The sequence below is a fragment of the Rhea pennata genome, chromosome 25 (assembly GCF_028389875.1).
Source record: "Rhea pennata isolate bPtePen1 chromosome 25, bPtePen1.pri, whole genome shotgun sequence".
NCBI lineage: Eukaryota > Metazoa > Chordata > Aves > Rheiformes > Rheidae > Rhea > Rhea pennata.
Window position 1 is genome coordinate 5959846 of NC_084687.1, and position 18611 is coordinate 5978456.

At 57.8% G+C, this 18611-nt stretch overlaps 1 protein-coding gene across 4 annotated transcripts; it reads left to right on the plus strand.

The window, feature by feature from the left end:
• The first annotated feature begins 1461 nt into the window (after nucleotides 1-1461).
• Nucleotides 1462-16289, plus strand: IKBKE (inhibitor of nuclear factor kappa B kinase subunit epsilon). 4 transcript variants are annotated; one of them, XM_062595083.1, is made up of 20 exons: nucleotides 1462-1667; nucleotides 2528-2668; nucleotides 3298-3427; nucleotides 3995-4176; nucleotides 4654-4814; nucleotides 5314-5424; nucleotides 5807-5986; nucleotides 6420-6616; nucleotides 6923-6987; nucleotides 7061-7152; nucleotides 7753-7854; nucleotides 8531-8606; nucleotides 8679-8791; nucleotides 9669-9745; nucleotides 10026-10065; nucleotides 10953-11054; nucleotides 12806-12902; nucleotides 13535-13638; nucleotides 13799-13870; nucleotides 14661-16289. In XM_062595083.1, exons 1-20 carry the CDS (start codon nucleotides 1581-1583, stop codon nucleotides 14692-14694), a joined length of 2163 nt encoding a protein of 720 aa, XP_062451067.1. In that variant the 5' UTR covers nucleotides 1462-1580; the 3' UTR covers nucleotides 14695-16289. The 4 variants fall into 4 exon arrangements, with proteins under 4 accessions (XP_062451067.1, XP_062451066.1, XP_062451069.1 ...); XM_062595082.1 differs by having other exon boundaries at nucleotides 6420-6987; XM_062595084.1 differs by lacking the exons at nucleotides 1462-1667; nucleotides 2528-2668; nucleotides 3298-3427; nucleotides 3995-4176 and adding an exon at nucleotides 4451-4566 and having other exon boundaries at nucleotides 6420-6987.
• The last annotated feature ends 2322 nt before the right edge of the window (nucleotides 16290-18611 follow it).

The following is an 18611-nucleotide window of genomic DNA, read 5'->3' on the forward strand; positions in this document are numbered from 1 at the left end:
CGACGCTGATCTCCGTGATTTAAAGCTTCACTTGATTAAACTAACTTCGCTTCCGTAGCTGCAGCACGTGGTGAACTCTGTTACCTGGCGCTATCCTGCAAACGCCCCTGCGGAGCGCTGGAGCCCGGGGCGAGGGGCGGTCCGGGCACCCAGCACCCCGCGAGCGCCCGGCGGGCTGGCGCTCTGCCCGCTCGTCCCGGGGGCAGCGGAGGAGGAGGAACGCAGCCAGGCTTCAGCCGGCTCCGCTGCGATTAGCAACCTCATCCCCCCGACTGGGGAATTTTCCTATCGACTTTTGGATCCTCTCTGCCCTGCCAGACACCCAGCAGCGGTGTTCGCGGGTGCCCAGGCCTGGTCCCACCTGCTACTTGCCTGCGTGGGGCAGGTTTGTGGCTGGAGGATGCAGTTAGTCTGTTTTATTTGCGCTTGCTTCCTCTCTCCTGTTCTGTGCTTATTTTGGGCGGTCACGTTGCTTACCTGAGTCAGGGTCAGGCTCGCAGGCTGCCTCTGGCTCCAGGTCGCCCCGCAGAGCTCCAGCGCAGCGGTGGTCTCGGTGATGGGACCCAACTGAATTTGGGAACCCCCAAACATTACGGACATGTTTCATATTGATTCAGTTTGGCTGAATATTTCTGTAGTGGTCCCAGGATGAGGAAATCCGTAGGAAACTGCGCTGAGAGCGTGGTGCTGTTGCACAAGCGAGAGGGTTTGGCCTGCGGCTCGGAGCCATCCTTGCAGCTGGACATGACAAACTTTGGTCGCTGCTACTTCTGCAAAGCAGCTTGTAAAGCTGAACTCGCCTCCCTGCAGAGCTGCAGAGGCGGCGCGGACGAAGCCCGGCTCTCACTGGCCGTCTCCGCGCCGGACCCTTCCCGGTGCGATGGGACCACCCTCGGGAGCACCCAGGGGCTATGCAAAAGCAAGGGTGTGGCTGGAGCCCTTTGTGGTGGCGTCGTGGCTTGCAGCACTGGCCTGAGGTCCTGGCAACTCCGGCCTCCCCTCGTTCCTGCCCCGGGCTGGGCCGGGGGGGTCTCCCGGTGCTCAGCACCGTTTGCCGTCAGCAGCGTCCGTCCTGCCCCCGGGAGGCTGCGGCTGCCCGGCGTCGCCCGGTGAATCAGCGGAGCTGGCCCCGGGAGGCTGCGCGGGAGCGGGGACGGCTGCAACTTGGGGAATTTTTCGTCTCCGAGCAGGAAGCCGAGCGTTTCCTCCTCTGCCCGCCGCCGCGGTGCTTGCAGGGCTGGTTTTGCAATGCTATAGGCCTCGGCTGCCGCGGGGGAGGCGCCTCGCGCCGCCCTCCAGCGCCGCGGCCCTTCGCTCCCTCTGCAGCTGTCGGGGTCGCGCTGCCGGTGCGGGCGGACGGGTCGCGGCGGCGGGGCGCTGCGGGCAGAGCGGGCAGCTCCGTCCCCGCCGCCCATGCTCGGCCCCGCGCCGCCCCTGCGGGGTTGCCGGGAGAGCAGGAGGGCTCGGGGGCAGCCGAGCGGGGCGGCGTTCCCCTCCCCGCCGGGGCGGCAGAGCCGAGCGCCGGCGGCCGGGACGGGTTCGCGTCTCCCGCAGCGCCGGGGAGCGGCGCCGGGCCGGAGATGCAGAGCACCCCCAACTACCTCTGGCACGCCGAGGACGTGCTGGGCCAGGGAGCCACGGCCTGCGTGTACAAGGCGCGCAACAAGGTGAGCCGGGGGCGCGGCGGCGTGGCGCGGGCTGAGGTCGGCGAGCGCCGTGCCGCGCCGTGCCGTGCCTGCGCGACGCTCCCACGGGTCGCCGCGGGGAGGCCGTTTTAGGGGGAACGCCCGGCGGTTTTGGAAACCCCGTCCGCGCCGGATTTGCGTTTTTCATGCAAACGCTTGCAGGGATTGGAAAAGGGGGTCTCGGTCCGCCCGGCCGCCGAGGCGCGTTAGGCGAGCTGCCTCCGCCCGGGCGAGGGCAGAGACTCGGCCTCGAGGGCGGTTTGAAAACGCTTCTCTGCTACGAGGAGCGGGCAGGGAGCTGGCGGCCGCAGACCTAGCCATAAACGTTTTACAGAACTGAGTAAACATGTTTGCATAAAGCGCACGAGCTTCTGAGACAGGAAGCAGGCGAGGTGCATGCCGCTGTCTGGGGTTTGCAGCGGCGGAGGCGAAGGCTGAGGGCGGCTAAGAGAACAACTGCTGCGGCCGCGCTTCGCTTTCAAAGCTGGGCCGTGCCAGCGGGGACGGAGCCCCGTTTCCAGGACGGGGCTGCGCGGGGGCGTCGGGCTGGGCGGTCGCTGGGAACCGAATCAAGGAGTGAGCCAGCCCGTGCAGGGGCTCTGGGCGACTGGCCCCTCCGAGCCGTGGAAAAGCTCCCCTTTCGCTCTGGCTCCGTTTTTCCTCTCCCACGAGGAAACCGAGCAGCTTCCCACGTCTCCCCACCGGGCCTGCGGCTGTGGGGAGCCCCGCGTGACTCCCGTCCTGCACCTTCACCCGCTTCTCTCCAGGTGAGGCCGATGCAGGGGGCAAACGACAGCGTTTCCACCTCAGTTTTTCTTGCTCTCTCCTCCCTTTTTGTCCAGAAATCAGGAGAGCTGGTTGCTGTGAAGGTCTTCAATAACGCCAGCTACCTCAGGCCGCAGGAGGTTCAGATGAGGGAGTTTGAGATGCTGAGGAAGCTGAACCATAAGAACATTGTCAAGTTATTTGCTGTGGAGGAGACGGTAAGTCCGACCTCAGCTCGGAAAGCAGCGGTGCCAGCTTCACCAGTACCGGCTCGGGGACTTGGTTTAGAGCTGCAGATAGACGAGGCCTCTCTTTGCAGCACTTACTCCAGCAGCTGCTTCTCCTCCCGCCTCTGTCCTATTTGCGTCGTTATCAAACCTTTCCCAGCCCTTTGGCATTAGGGGGACCAGGGGTGTCGAGGAAGCTGAGCGCTGAAGTGACTTGCTGAAGGGACAGACTAGGCGGGTAGCACAGCTGGGAAGAACCCAGGTGTCCTCACCTTTGGTGACTCTTCACAGCTGCTCAGTGCTGCTCCTCTCTCCCTGGAAGCTGATACAGTGTCCCCGACCTGTGCGGTCCCCATCGTTCTTTTAGGGTTGGGGTTGTGTTGAGCATCTCTTCGGGAGGAGAGCTGTGCCTGTCCGTGTTCTTCAGTGCTTCTCCAGTTGTATCCTGGTTTGTCTGAGTAGGAGGAACCCATGGACCTCCTGACCAAGGATAGGGTCCTGATCTGCTTGGTGTGGGAAAGGCCACGCAGACTGGGATGGAGGCCAGGGCGTTGTCACTGAGAGCTTCCTTACTGGGATGCCACTGCTAGACTGCCTCTCTTCTGTGCTCCCTAATGCAGGGAACCAGCAAGCAGAAGGTGCTGGTGATGGAGTACTGCTCGAGCGGGAGCTTGCTGAACATGCTGGAAGATCCAGCCAATGCCTTTGGCTTGTCTGAGTCTGAGTTTCTCATAGTCCTGCAGTGTGTTGGTGAGTATCAGAGCTGTGACAGTCCCCTGCTCATCCTACTTGAGGCAGGTGACCTGTTAGCAGCTGTCCGTCACTGTGAACCCAGGCGTGGTGAGAGCTGGTGACCCAGACCTGTGTGGGGCCAGGCCTTCGCAGTATCCTGCTGCCGTCAGCAGTGCCAGTGGAAGTGCATAGGCATCAGCCCGAGGCTGTTGGATGTCGGGACTGTCGGTGTGACCGGCCTGCTTGAGCACGTCAGAAATTGCACCTCCAAAAGGGCGCTAATTCTGAAGTTGTTGCTTTCCGAAGAAGCCGGAGGATTTCTCTTTACAGACCTCTCCTCTAGGAAGCAGTGGTGGCCAACGGGCTGTGTCCCGAGACCAGAGGAGCATGAGGGCATTGCCTTACTGTGCGCTCATCCCCCCTCTCTGTTCTCCCAAAGTCATGTTGGTCCTGGTTGACGTGAAAGCTGCCCTGGGGGCTGTTTCTCTCTCCAGTCCTGCTAACACTACTGCATTTTAATCAAATCCATCTTGAGCAACTGATCTGGCTCTACCCACAAATACTATCTTCCCATTTTGTTCCTAGTGGCAGGAATGAACCACCTCCGTGAGAATGGTATTGTCCACAGAGACATCAAGCCTGGGAACATCATGCGACTGATGGGAGAAGATGGGCAGAGCATCTATAAACTGACGGATTTTGGGGCTGCCCGAGAGCTGGATGATGATGAAAAGTTTGTGTCCCTCTATGGGACAGAGGAATATCTTGTGAGTACAGCACGTCACCGTTCTGCTGACCCTGGGAGTCCTGGGGGAAAGTGCTACTTGCGCTAACACACTGGAGGCCAAACTCCATTCCCCGAGTCAGATTTGAGACACCTGGTTTAGAGAAGGGAGGAGAAACTGGGTTTCTCGTGTAATCCTCATGGATTGATAAAAGGCTTCTTATCAGCACAGATTAACATGCATGGCATGGAAGTCAGTCTCCATCTCACCATCCAACAGCTGAAGGAACTTTTAGAGGTAACAAGTGATATGGAGAGGCAAGCTTGAAAGGGGCCAGACTTTCAGAGAAGGGTGCTCAGCATTTTCATTATAAAGTTAAAGGAGATACTTTACGTTGAGGATCCAGACGGAGAAGCCAGCATGATCAGAAAGGTTTAAATCTCATCATCCAAGGTTTGACACTTGCTGTAAGCCTTGTGGATCCATCGGCAGTCTGTGCTCTCTGCTTCATCCCTTTAGCACCCAGATATGTACGAGAGAGCAGTTTTGCGGAAACCTCAGCAGAAGGCTTATGGTGTGACTGTGGATCTGTGGAGCATCGGGGTGACCTTCTACCATGCTGCCACTGGCAGCCTCCCCTTCATCCCCTTTGGTGGACCGCGCAGGAACAAAGAGATCATGTAGGTAGCACACCCAGTGAGGCAGCAGTTTCGAAGGGCTCCATGCTGCTGGCCTGGGTGACGCTGGGGCTGTAATTGATGGCTGGAATTCTCAGAGGAGAACTTGGCAGAGGATGAGCGTGTGTGAGCCCACATGCTTCAGCTGCAGAGCTCTGGTGTACCATGATGCCAGCCTGTGACAGCTCTGCCATTGCTGCGTCCCACCACAGCCAGAAGATCCCAGGCCCCCTAGATGGATTGCATCCACATACAAGGTTGTTGGACTTAATACTAGAACTGTGTTTTAGCTTCCTGCACTGCACTGGGTTGTTGGCATGTTTTCTCCATTTATTTTTTCTTCTCATAAGTCGTGGTTTCCTCAGTCCATTCATACTGCTGCCTCTTCCCCTTTTTTGCACCCTCACATCCATTTGCTGCACCCAAGGGATGTAATATCTGGATGGACATCACTGAGCCTGGGTCATCAGCAAGGATAAATCAACCCACTTCCTTTCAACAGGTACAAAATTACCACGGAGAAACCTCCTGGAGCCATCGCAGGGGTCCAGAGGCAGGAGAACGGGACCATCGAGTGGAGTTACGAGCTGCCCGCCACATGCCGACTCTCTGTGTGAGTGTCCCTTGCCAGGGTGGCCAGCGTTCCCCTTGGGCCACCAAACCTTTGGATCATATCATAAATCCTGCGTCCTTGCACAGCCGCACTGATGGCAGAGGGTAGCTAATCTCAGTCACACTGTGTGTGAATTCTTCACAAGGAAAAACAGCTTTTCATCTGGGAGTTGCACAGCTCTTTGACCAGAGATGGTCCTGCTTTTACAGGTGCAAGAAAGGGGGCATAAAACAGGGCAGTGACTCATTTGGTACAGAGACCTGGTTGCAGAACAGGGGCAGAACTCCAGTCCCAGGCCCTGCACATCAGCACGTTTATGGCTAAGGGTTTCTTTTTCCAGCATGTAAAAACAACTCTTCTCGTCTTCCTCTTGTTGCTGCAGGGGGCTGAAGGTCCAGCTTATACCAATTTTGGCTAATATCCTGGAGGCAGATCAGGAGAAATGCTGGGGATTTGACCAGTTCTTTGCAGAAACTAGTGATATTTTGCACAGGATCGTGGTTGATGTCTTCTCCCTGCAGCAGGCTTCCTTGCATCGCATTTACATCCACTCCCACAACACGTAAGGACGCCTCCGGAAAGGCCTTGGGAAAGCGAACGTGGGTGTTGAACGCGGGAGCGGGGAGCCTCAGCTCCTCATTTCACTGTGTGAACTGGGGGGAAGCACTGGTTCTCTTTGCACCATAGGTAAAGCTGGTTAAGCAAAACACCCCCTCCCTGCCAAACAGCATGAAAAAATGGGTGCAAAGCAGCGTTCCCCAGGCTGTATATTAGCTGTGAGCTGCTGGTGGTCGGCAGTGGCTAGCACGTGCTGAGGGTGGCCCGGAGCGTCCCAGCGAGACTGTCGGAGAGGCCTGCTGACCCTGTGGGATGTTTTGGCATGGGAAGACCATGGCAGCCTGCTAAAGCAGCAGAAATCTGAGTGCTCACCTCGTTTCTCATTCCCTATCCTTTCTTTTCTTTCTTTTTTTTTTTTTCTTTTTTTTGCATTTTAGTACCAGCAAATTTTTAGACGCTGTCTTCAAACAAACAAATATAGCCCCTCACCACCAAGAATATTTTTTTGAAGGCCATCTGTTTGAGTTGGATCCTAACCTACAAGCTCATAATTTCTGCAAGACCACGGAGGATAACCCTCTGACCTTGCTGAGCGCTGAGCCAGAAGACCTGGTAGGAGTGAGATACCGAGATCGTGAGTACCCGCAGCTGTGCGACGCATCGGGTGCCCCCTGCCCCGGCAGGCAGCTGAGCCTCCGGCCGGCGGCTGCCGTAAGAGAGATTTGCCTGAGTTACCCTCCTAACCCTGAGTTACCCTCCTTCCCGGGCGCTCGCGGAGCCCAGCACGGCAGGGGTTGGGGCGCGCATGCGGGATCGGGAGGTCGCAGGCTCGGTTCCCCCCGGAGCAGGCAGGAGATGTCATGTGGATCCGTGGGAGATCACCCCCCGAGGTCCGGCCCCCTCCTGCCACGCTCCACCTCTGCTGTGGGTCTCTTTGCAGCGGCGCTCGAGTTCCCCAAGTTTGCCCCCAAGGTGGACGTTGTAGCCGACTGCGGCACGGCGAAGGTAGGTGTGGGGCCGCCCCGCCGCCCCCCGGGCAGCGCCGGGGCAGGCGCCGGCAGGGCTCTTTGCCTTGCAGAGCGCCGTGGGCGCCGCGCACCAGACGCTGTGGATCGCCCGCTCGCTGCTGCGCTGCCAGGAGCTCACGCGGAGGGGGCTGCACTGGGTCGCGTAAGTGCCGACAGCCCCCGCGCGTTCTGCACCCTCCCGCTTCGCGGGAGCTTTGTGCTAAGAGTTTAACCCGAAAACACGGTGTTTCCAAGTCCTGGGCCGGGCAGCGCGGCATCACCGCGCATCCTTACTCGTCGCACTGCTGCGAGGGTCCTTGGAGCAATGCAACGAGCTGGAGCTTCTCCCGCACCAGTGCTACGTGTGCAAGGACAGGACGGACAGGGAGAGCTAGCTGAGGACCTCCAGGAGAGCACCACTCGGTGTCGAGAGGGTGCTCCTGTCCCCACTTGCATCCTTTGAGTCACTGTTTCCAGTTCAGGAGATGCTGAGGAGTACAGCATTATTATTATTATTATTATTATTGTGCATTTTCACTGTCCTATTGGGTAAGACCTTCTCGCGTTGTGCCTGGGCAGTGCCTGGCAGGAAAGGGCCCTGATACCACATCATTGCACCCATTTTTCGTGTGCATTCCCAAGGAGAGCTGCAAGCACCGAGCTGGGATTGGAGGGATGTCCAGCTGCCGAGCGCCAGCCGGCTCCGGAGCCACGTCTGGCTGCTGGGAGCACGCGTTGGACTGGCTGTTTTCTCCGTTGGCAGCGGCAACCTGAAGACTGAGTGCTCGAGGCTTCTGGAGCAGAGAAGAGGAGCCGTTTCGCTGCTCACCTGCCTGCAGCTCGCCGAGGTGAAGACCCGCGCGCTGTAAGTGAGGCTCCACGAGGTCGGCGTCGCGGTCGCGCGGGCCCGGGGCCGGCGTCCCTGCGCCCAGCGCGGAGGAGGACGCGTGCGGCTTTCTGCTGCCTCGCGAACCCGGAGGCTGCCGTGGCCAGCGGCCCGTTGCAGATAAGATGCGGCACTCTCAAAGGTGCCTGGATAATCAGAAATAACGAAAATTCCAGGGATAAACTGGTAGGTGGGACGTAAAAGGGTTTTCCACTGCGTGTGGAGACTAGGAAATGAGCCACCCGGGTTTTCCTCGCCCTTAGCTTGGTCTCATGAGCGTTCATCAGACGCTGAATTACAGGGAGCCCTCGGACGATCCTAGCGCGTACCAAATGCATCCGGTGCCGCCAGCGCTGCCTCGGGGCAATCCAAGCGTTATCTCACATCACCCACAGCTGTATTGCTCCTGCTTTTTCTCTTTTGTTGTTGCTGTAATGGAAAATGCTGAACTGTTGGATTCTTGTTCCCCGTTCGTTTCAATTTAGGAAGCCTCTTAATTTCCGTATCCTCTAAAACGGTTCGGCCGCGGGGTTCCCGCTGGTTTCAGCGGGGCGCGAGCAGGGCTGTAACTCCAGGATCGCTGGCGCCGTGCCTGGGTGCACCGCGTCCGGCCTGTTTCCTGTTCAAGGCACTTTTGCTTTCCGGCTTCTGGCAGGTACGAGACCGTTCCTGGAGACGGCGGGACGCCGGCGCTGAAGGAGCTGAGCGGGGCGAAGGCAAGGCTGCAGGCGGTGAGTGCCGGCGCACGGGTCCGGGGCCGGCTGCGCGAAGGACCTGCCCCAGCGCCTCCTTCCCCTCCGCAGGTGGCGGAGGATCTCTCGCAGTGCTCCCACGACATCTTCGACTGTCAGGGCACGCTGGACGGCGTTTTGGCTGAGCTGCTGGAGCGCAGGCGGCAGGCACACGCGGACAGAAGGTTTGCAGAGCCAGCTTTACTGAAACCGCTGTCAGCGTTTTGACGCTTTCCGACGCGGTCCGGTGGATGTTGCCGCGTGGCCGCAAGGCTCCTCGTACGCGCGGCTGTTAAGAGCCCTTTGCACGCGCGTGACGGTGCCTGGTGGAGCCCTTGCGCGGGTCTGCTCACGGCGCGCTCGCGTTTCACGCCGAAGTGCTCCCTCGCAGCAGCAGCTGCGCCGCGGCACCGCTCCTGATGCAGCGCGCTGCCGCGTCGTTTCCGTTCCCCATCGCAGTGCTTTCTGCAAAGGCGTTGGTGTTGGGAGAAAGAAAATTGGAAAGCTTCAAGGTTGGCATCGCCTTCGCCAGCAGTCCTCTGCACGGTTTTATTGTACTCTCCCTTTCTACTGGTTAAAAAAAACGGTTTGAGGAACAGAGCTAGAAATACCACTGGGCTCTAGACCTGGACCACACGGCCCTTGCAGACACAGCTCTCTTCTAACATTGCCATCTGTCTCTGTTTAAGCTCTTGGAGCAATTCAAACCCAACTTCTTGGGGAAGGGAGGACCGAGGGGATAGAGCGGTACTGTGTAGATACTCACTGGCTTTAGTCCCTGGCCTTCAGCTTCAGAAATGCTTCAGAGATGCAGCTGCCCCTGCTGTTGACAGGGGCAGTTTGCTGAATTACAGAGTGGTGGGGACGTGTTACGGTGCCAGTGAAGCTTGGTCTGAATAATATCGGTACTGCTTGGGTCTGGATAGCCGGGGCAGCCGTGCTGAGAAGGTGATGCCCACGCGGAGGTGCAGTCGCGGCGCGGATGTCCCAGCCGGGGGTGCACGGCGTGGACGCCCGTTCTGCCGTCAGCCTCCTGCTGAAGTCTCTGTCCCCCTCTCACAGCGTCCGGCAGATCGAGTGCTGCCTGGAGAAGATGCAGCTCATACACAAGCAGTTCAAGAAGGCCAGGACGTGTCCGCGTAAGTCGCGGGTGACGGCGGCTCTCGCGAGCCTGGAAGAGCATCTCTTGCCTCCGCAGCAGCAATGGCCTGGTGCAAAAAATAGTTATTTCAATTTACTGTGTCTAGCAGTTGTCTCTGTGCCATGACAATAACCCTGGGGCTGCAGCTGCCGCTGCCTCCAAGGCACCCCGGGGGTGATCTCACGGTGCCCCGTGAAGTCACCCGCTTGTCGGGTTATGAACAGGAAAACGTGCAGAGTTGCTTCCCGGCGCGTGACCGGTGTCTCTCCTCCCCCCAGGGCTGGGCTATAACGAGGAGCAGATACACAAGCTGGATAAGTGAGTACCAACCCTGTCCCCCGGCTAGGGTCACCAGCCCAAAATCGAGGCCGGCTAGGGGTTTTTGCGTTCCTTGTTGAATCGTAAGAAGACGTGAAAGGTTTCCGGGCCGTTAGCGCTGGGAGCAGGCACCTGCAGAAGGCGCCTGTGGCCGCTCGTTGCTGCAGGCCTTTTCATAGCGAAATTTTTCCAGCTGCAAACCATTTCAGGGAAAGATGTGAGAAAACCTGCGCACATCTGGGGGCAGCGAGTTTGCTGTTGGGTCTAAATCCCTGTGTGGGGCTGCGAGGAATGAGCCCATTTCAGGCTGTCTGTTCCCCCAACACTTCGCTCGGTTTATGGCTCACTCACTGAGATGCGGATTTAGGAAGTGTCCTTGTCTGGGAAAGTGCTTACATATACACTTAATTTTCAGTGGGAGTTAAGTGTCTGAGCATCTTTTATACCTTTACAAATTCTCCTGGTAGCTTCCACGGAAGCCAGGGGAGTTTAACACGTGCAAAGAATAAAACATGCACTTTAATATTTACTAGGGGTAATGAAATATAACAGGCTGATCCTTTCTCTTAACTGATCTTTACACTAACCTTGGGCACGTGCCTTAAACCATATGGCAAAGATTTCTCAAATGCGGTTTCCAGAGGACCTGACCACCTGGTCCTGCAGCCCTTTCAGAAAACCTCCCGCTTTTGACTGCTCTCCTTGTCTTCGTCTGGATTTGTTTTATCTTTAATGCTGAAGCAAAATTCATTGCTGAATGTCCAACCCCTCGTGCTCCATTTTGGAGCCTGCTTCAGGCCTCCGGTTATTTGAACCATGGTGTTTATTTTCATGCATATGAAGAAATAACACTTGTTCCTTCCCGGCTTTCTCCCTCCGGTCCTTAGGGTGAATTTAGGACATTTGGCCAGGAAGGTTCTGCTGATTTTCCAGGATGACTGTGTGCAGAAGTACCAAGAGGTCCTGGCTCTTCACGGGAGCAGAATGAGGTACCAGCCCGGGCTCAGCCCTTCCCGTGGGTCGCACCGCCGGGCTTTGGGGTGCTCCTTTCTTTGCAACGAGAGCTGCCAGCATGTCCTGTGCATGCAGACCCAAGGGGGTCCCAGGGGTGGAGGAAAGGGGCTTCCCATCACCCTCAAATGACCTCTCTGGGCTCCTGGTGCTCTCCGGTATTGGGTGGAGAAGATGTAGGTACCTGCTGCGGAGGGACTCATAAAGCGATAGAAAGACCGTAGAGAAGCAGCTCTACACGACTGAAGAAAAACTCTGTGTACTCTGGTCCTTATCCTGCGACTTGTATTTTCTGCTCTGTTGTTCTAACATTTAAAAAAGCCCAAATGCTGCCAAACGTAAACTTGCAGCTTTGCTTCAGGCAGCTGGTTTCCTTGCTCTCTGACTGGGAGAGGTTATTGTACCAGGACAAAATTGCTATTGAGACAAAGAGAGCTACTTACTGGGAATGATGTTATATTAAATGGTGTTTGGGGAATAATGCAAAGAGCAAATTACCTTGCAGTGATTGAGTGCAATCCACTGGCTATTACAGCAGCAAAGAATAGGAGTGAGGGGGAGGCGTTTAGAAGAAGAGGATGTTGCAGAAATTGGATTTTTATTGCAAGGTTGCTTTTAAAGTGATTATCTATTCCTCTGGGTTTAGGTGTGGGTAGAAAAAAATGATTTTCTATAGTGTCTTAGCATTAAAACCTGCTTTAGACCTGGCCCCAGGTTTTGGTGCATAGACCTGCATAGGGTTTCCGATGGAGGGGGGCTCCTAAGCCAGAAGTTTGACTCGAAGCACCCTAGACGGTGCGTTGGCGCGGGGGACGGCGTCGTACCCGCTCCTGCGGCCCCCGCGACCGGTTCCTCGCTCTTGGCCCTCTGCAGCCTGGGGACGCCGGGGCTTCCCGCGCGGCGACCCCTCACCTTCCTTCTTCACGTTTTGCTGGAATATTTTTGCATCTGTTTTTCTGTCCTTGAGGAGAACATATTGTGAGTCACAGCTGGATATTTTAAATTTGTTTTTATTTCCACTTTAATCACCTTGTTTTGAGTTTATTCCTGCTAGCAGTTAAGGTTTGCGGTGTGGCGGGTGTTTTTCTGGCGACTGGAGGTGGACCATTCACCTTAAATACTTTTCTTTGAGCCAAACCAAACCAAAATCTTTTTGTGCACCTTGCCGCCTGCGGGACGGACAGCACCTCCGCCTTTTGCGGACTCGGTCCCCGAGGGATCGCAGGACGGTTCGGTGCCGAGGCCGCCCCGCGCCAGCCCCCGGCTGTGCGATATCGTCTGCACAGAAACGGGCCGTGGGAACGGGCTCTGGCACACGTTAGGGGCTGGCAAATCTTTCCAGCTTTTGTAAGCTTTGAATCTGAAAGCAGAGCGTGCCGGTGTTGACGGAAAGCGCGAAGCCTTCTAGAGCGGAAACTCTCCGTAGGGGAAGAAAGAGCAGCCTGCGCTTCAGCGCCGGCAGAAGTCGCGGTTCGCAGGTCTCTCGTAGAGGCTGAACTTCCCCGGATTAGTTTGCTGTTAGTGCTGTTTGGATCGCCCTCGGGCAGTGCCTATTGGCAGAGTTGCAGCTGGAATTACCACACTGTTGTGACTCATTTGCTTTCCTTTAGGATTTTAACTTAAATCTGGTGTGGCTTGCAGAAAACAATACAAAATTAAAACAAAACAAAGCAAAAAAATTGGCAAATTGCCAAACATTGGCACTTTTCTTGTGTTTTTTTCTTGCTAGGAAAGCTGGTGAGATAAAGAAGCATCTGAAGAGGCTCAGCAACTGCATCAGTGCCTGCAGCGTGGCGATGACGGAGTGCCAGGACTGCCTGCAGCGCGTAGGTGCTCGCCGGCTGCAGGCCGGGCGCCGCGGCGCGGGCTTGCCTTGCTTCTCGGCAAGGCTGTCGCTCCTCACTTTGGCTTCCGCGGCGTGCGTGAGTGGGCACATACGCGGAGAGACCTACAGGCTTCCTCAGTGGGCTCCTTCTAAACAACTTGCTGCAGTTTTTTGTGGGTGATCCAGATATGAAGTGCTGCTAAGTACCGTTTTCTCCTGCTGAGCAGAGCAGGGAATGGGTAAATCCTCAGCAGAGGCACCCTTGGCCAAATGACGACCCGTCAGTAAGTAATTAGCCTGTACTCAGATACACAGGGAACTGCAGTAGCAGGAAAAGATGATGCTCCTGCTGCAGTTTTTATGGTGGATTGTCTGGCGTTTTCCAGTATAGACACCTAGCAGATGCTCTGGTCCTTGGATATTTGATTTTACTTGTCCTCATGGGGGGGATGTGCTGGGCATACCCATGCACACACAATTTCCTGGGGGCGTTTCGTCGCCCTCTCTTCCCGCGAGGAAGCACTCCCCGCTCGGAGGGCCGCGGGGGGACCGGTGCGTGGCAGTGCCCAGAGATTAGACCATAGGAAGCAGCACGTTGCCTGCAGCGAACCGTCGACCTCCCTGTCTCTGCAGGCTTTGGACAAGTTTCTCCAGACAGTCCTGGTGGAGGAACGGCATCCGGCCCCGGTCCCTTTGCCTGCTCATCTGAACCAGGCACGCCACGATATGGCTTTTAGGTAAGTCCTTGGAGAGCTGGCGAGAAGCAGCCAGAGCCGATGGGAAGTGCTGCTGGATGGGGTCGTGCAGGCACGGGGTGTCCGGACACTCGCTCCCCTGAACGATGAGTTTTTGGGAGTGGAGTGTTGGGTTTGCAAGGTCTTGTTTGTGTCTCAACAGGATGCAGGAGCTCCTAGAGCAAATGAAATTGGTCACGTGCGACCTCCAGCTCAACAACAGCATCATCGAGCGGTGAGTAAGTGTAGCCGGAGCATTGCGTTTGCTTCCCCTGCGTCAGGACGGAGCCTGTGCTGCTCCGGGAAGTCGTGTCAGGGCTGGACACACTGTCTGAGAAACTGCCCTGCTCTCTGGAGCTGCGATGAGGGAGAGCAGCACTTGGCACCGAGCAGAACCACAGCTACGTACTGGGTGGTTCACACTGATATTTTAATGAGATTAGGTTTACATCATAGTCTGGCAGCACAAGGGAGTTTATCTTTCTTGGAAGTTTTAGCATGATCTTCTGTAAATGCTATTTAATGTCCACCACCCTGTTCCCAGCATTTTTCCTGTGCTGCTCTGCCCGGTTAGCTGCTGGTGGCCGCAGAGAAGTAAATGCTTTCTGTTTCTGGATTAAACTCCATGGAAAAACCAGCATCCTATTGCTGACAAAACCAGCTTGTGCTTCCCCCTGTGCAACTCTTTTTTTGAAGACCTTAATGCAGAACAGCAATATGAATATCAGAATCTCAAAAAGCTCCTGATCAGGTTTTAAAAGAAAGGAATTCAATGATTCAGTCTCTTGCATCCCAGACATGCTTTTACAGGGACTAATTGCGCTGTCATAGCATGTCTACTGTGAATAAAAAAAGGGGACAAGAAAAGATCTAGTATGCTTTGATACGAACACCTTATACCAGCGGACACAGGAATATGCTCAAAGGTTGGTTCCAGACCTGGACTCCAGCCCAGGGCTGCGTGAGTCCAGGCGATCACGGTGGAGGTTGCTCTCTTGGCTAAATCCTTCGGTTTGCTCCTGTAGGTTAAGTGGAGCTGCTCCCGCTCCAGGCATTTGAGAGAAGCGGTGGATTTGCAGCTACTGAAGCAACTGCTTTTCACGGAAGGGAACACTTACGGCACTTTGGGTCGAGAGCAACGGGGATCTCAACGTTCGTGTTTTAGGAATTCTCCTGCTCTCTGCTCCAGCATTTTTGCACAGTTCACCAGCATTAGCTTTGAGTGGTTTGCAAGCCTTGAGCCTGTGAATATTCGACCAGAAGGTGTTGACCTGGTGTGGACACTGCACTTGATGGGCGAGAGGCCTGATCCAGCCCCGGACGGCCTTGCCTGGGAGACCCCAGTGTAAGAAAGCGGGCGCCGGCGAAGGCCTGCTCTGGACAGCAGCATCCTCCTGCGCTTCCATCGATCCATCCGCACCTAAGCCACGTGCTGGGATTGCTGATGGTTGTAGGAACAGGAAGCCAAGGGAGGTTTCCCTTTTGGGGGGATATTCTGTACGTGTAACCGAGGTCTGTGTCTGTGCGGGAGCGTGTGTGTGCTCCGATTGACGCGGTGTTGAAAGTACACGTCTGTCCACCTCACCTGCGCGTGCTACTGAGCGCCGGGGCAGGACCTCGGAGGGGCTGAACGCCCCGAGCGCGCTCCGGAAGCATGCCGTTTTGTGACCGTGGGTTTTATGGGGAGCCGTCATCCGCTGCGGGTGTGGGCAGGGTCCAGCCGCTTGCCAGCTCACAAGGCACGGGGCGGCTGGCCGGAGGGAACCGCGGATGCCTCCGGGCCGGGGCCAGGGCGGCAGGCGGGATTCGGCAGCCCGGGTGCTGGCCGCGGGCAAGGCAGCACGTCCGCCTCGACCGCCGCCAGGATGCTGCGTGAAGCCGCTGCTCCGCAGGAACCCCAACGCCCCGCTCCCCACCTCTCCCCCAGCCCCATTTCCAGCGCGTTTCCTGGACGGGACGGCGTCGGCGAAGCCGCAAGCCTGGAGCCGAGTCTCGGGCTGCTCCGGAGCAGCCTCCGAGCGAGCGGATGGTGCCGGCAAGGGGCAGCCCCACGGCCGGACCTGCCGCTTCCATGCCCCTTTGCCTGCTGCTCCGGGGACCCGATGGCCCGGGGCGGGAGGACCCCAAGGTCTTCTCCAGTCCCTGGGGATCCCGGCTTCACGCCAGCCTGGCACCGCCTGGGGAGCAGATGAGCCCATGCGGGGGCAGGTTTGGGGTATTTTGGGGAAGGTTTCGCTTTCCTGCCAGAACAGGCCAGAGGTGCCCGCAGAGCTCTCCCCCGCGCAGGAAACGGTCTCCAAACGGCGTTTGGCAGAGTCGCAGCATTCCCGTTCATCTTAATTTTAAAACCCAACATCCTGACTGTCAAGCCAAGCTACTTATTATAGAAGAGGTGGAACTAAGCCATCGTTTAAAAGCTTGTTTTTTCTCTTGCAAATTATTTTCTATGGTTCTCCCAATTTTATAACTAGCATCATTTTTCAATCCAGCTCAAATTTACCGACGTGCCCTATGGGCGCGAAGGGCCAGGAGCCCAGGCCGTGCCTGCTACTACCCCCTCCCTAATCGCAGAGGACCTGCACTGACTTGTACCATCCGAGCATTTGACCTGGAGCATGTTCAGCTCTAACAGAAAGGGATTTATTTCTTGGCAAAAAAAAGAAGAAAGAGGGAGGCAGTTTGTGCTAATAGTCCTTGTCATGCTTAAACTGCCATAACGCAGCCGCTGCGAAGGGAAATCCCTGAGTCCAAACGGAACAGGAATTCTCCTGCCAGTGTTAATTAGTTGAGTTTTTCTCCCCTCACCCTCAAATACATTAACCTACTAGAGCTTCCTGTGCTGCCAGACTCGAATACCTGCAGGGGAGCCGCGACCCGCGGAGGGTGAGGACGGCTCTACCTTTGCTCAGCTGTGAGCAAAGCTGCAGCATCTACGCGCGATGATGTTTATTTGCGCTAGTAACCACGGCAGCTGAGAAGGCTGGCAGAGGTGGGTTAACCGCGGTGTCTAACCGCCCTTCGCCAGCGGAGTTAACTCTTCCGACAGCGGGCTCCTCCGCGGCCTTTCCTGGGGGCTGTCACCCCGGAGGAGCGGCTTTCCGCGCCCCGCCGCCCAGCCCCGGGGATTTCCTGGGGGGCAGAGACGCCGCAACCCCCAGCAAGTGGCCGGGGACTCCCCTCCCCGCTGTCACATCGAGAACGAAACCCTGGGACCAGGCTGAGGAGCAAACGTCCAGCGGGCTTTAACTGGTTCCCTGCTGGCCCCGAATCCGCCTCCACGCGCAGCCTCTGCCGGGAAGAGCCCCGAAAAGCCCCGGCACTGGGAAGAGCCATACCCAGAGGCAAGGCTGCTGCGGGTCGTGGGCAGTAGCAGAGGACACGTGAAAATGAACCAGCACCCTAAAAAGGGGAAAAAAGGACCTTAAAATAAGATCTTGCCGCTTAACACAGAACAAAACTAGACTCTTTCAAGCTCTATTACTGTTTTGTTACTTTAAGCTTTTGTTAGCGACTGCTTTAGGGCACTGCTCATCTCAGATCCAGTGTTTTAATCCTTTAAACTGAAATTCTTTAAAAAGGATTCAAATACCCTTGGCTTCTCCTATTCCTGTTCTCAGGAACGCAAGAGAGCTGTGCGCTGCCATGTGCCTAGTAGCGAGCTAGCACAGCCCTGGCTGCAGCCGCCTCCTCACTGCTTCCGCTCTCGTTCCCACCAAAGTGATTTAGGAGCAACGCTCTTCAGGTCGCAACCGCGCGAGCGGGCGCCGCGGAGGAGGGCAGTCTGGTGGCGAGAGGCCCGCCTGAGACCCGGCTTGTTTTCCGGTGCCGTGGGCTGGCCCTTGCATCCCCCTGTCCTCCATCTGCTCCATGGGCACGAGGACGGTGACTTGTGCCTCTTTAGGACCACGAGGAAGGTGTGACAGTGACAGAGGAGACCTGAGCACCATGCAAGAGATAGGCCCTTGTGGAATTTGGGAATTTAGGGTTATTTCAGCCTGACTCACTCTGAGATCTCAAGCAAGTCATTTCACCTGGGCTTCAGTGCCTCCACCTGTAAAGGAGGGGACAGCCCAGGGCGCGGCTGGGGCTGATCGGTGGGGGCTGTCACCTGCGCTGGGGCTGGTTCTCCCTCTGGCTGCAAAGGGCAGAGAGCGCAGGAGGAGCGGGGGACAAGGCAGCAGCGCTGGGTCTTGCCACCCTCCAAGCTTCGTTTGAGTAGCAGGAGGGGAGGTGAGCCGCCAGCCCGACCCGGGTGTCCTGGGAGCGGGCGCCTGCTCGGAGCCACGCCAGACCGCGGCCGGACCGTTTTCCCTCTCGCGTATTCTGCAGCCGTGGGAGCCCCGTCGGTGGGGGGGGGGCGGGGCGGAGCCGCTTCAGCCCGCGGCCCGCGTGGAGCTGCGAGCGGGGACGGACGACTCGCTCCAGGCGCCGCCGCAGCCCCGTCCGCGCGCGGCTGGTGCCTCCTCGCCCTCCGTTTCGCAGCAGCGCCCGAGGTGAGATGCCGCCCTGCTGTCGGGGCAAACGCTGCTGCTTGTTGCACCGGGCCGGGGCTCGACCGCGGCGCCTGCCCTGGGCGGGGGGAGGATCCCAGGGGAGGAGGCTCCGGGGGGGTGGGAAGTCCCGCGGGCGGGGAGGTTCGGGGGGTCCCACGGGGGGGAGTTTTCGGGGGGGGGGAGTCCCGTAGTGAGATGCCTCGGAGGAGGGGGAGTCCCGCGAGGGGGGCGCACGAGGAAAGGTCCCGCGGGGAGGGCTGGCGCGGGAAAGCCCCGCGGGGCATTCCCACGGGGGGCCGGCGCGGAGCCGCGCCCCCGGGGCGGGCCGGGCCGGGCCGAGGCGCCTGCGCTGCCCGCGGCCGGGAGCGCAGCCCGGCGCGCCGAGCCATGGCGTCGCCGGCCGTGGGGCCGCGGCCGCGCGCGCTGCCGCCGGGCCGCGGCGCCCCCCGCGCGGCCGCCCCCGCGGAGCCGCGGCGCGGCAGC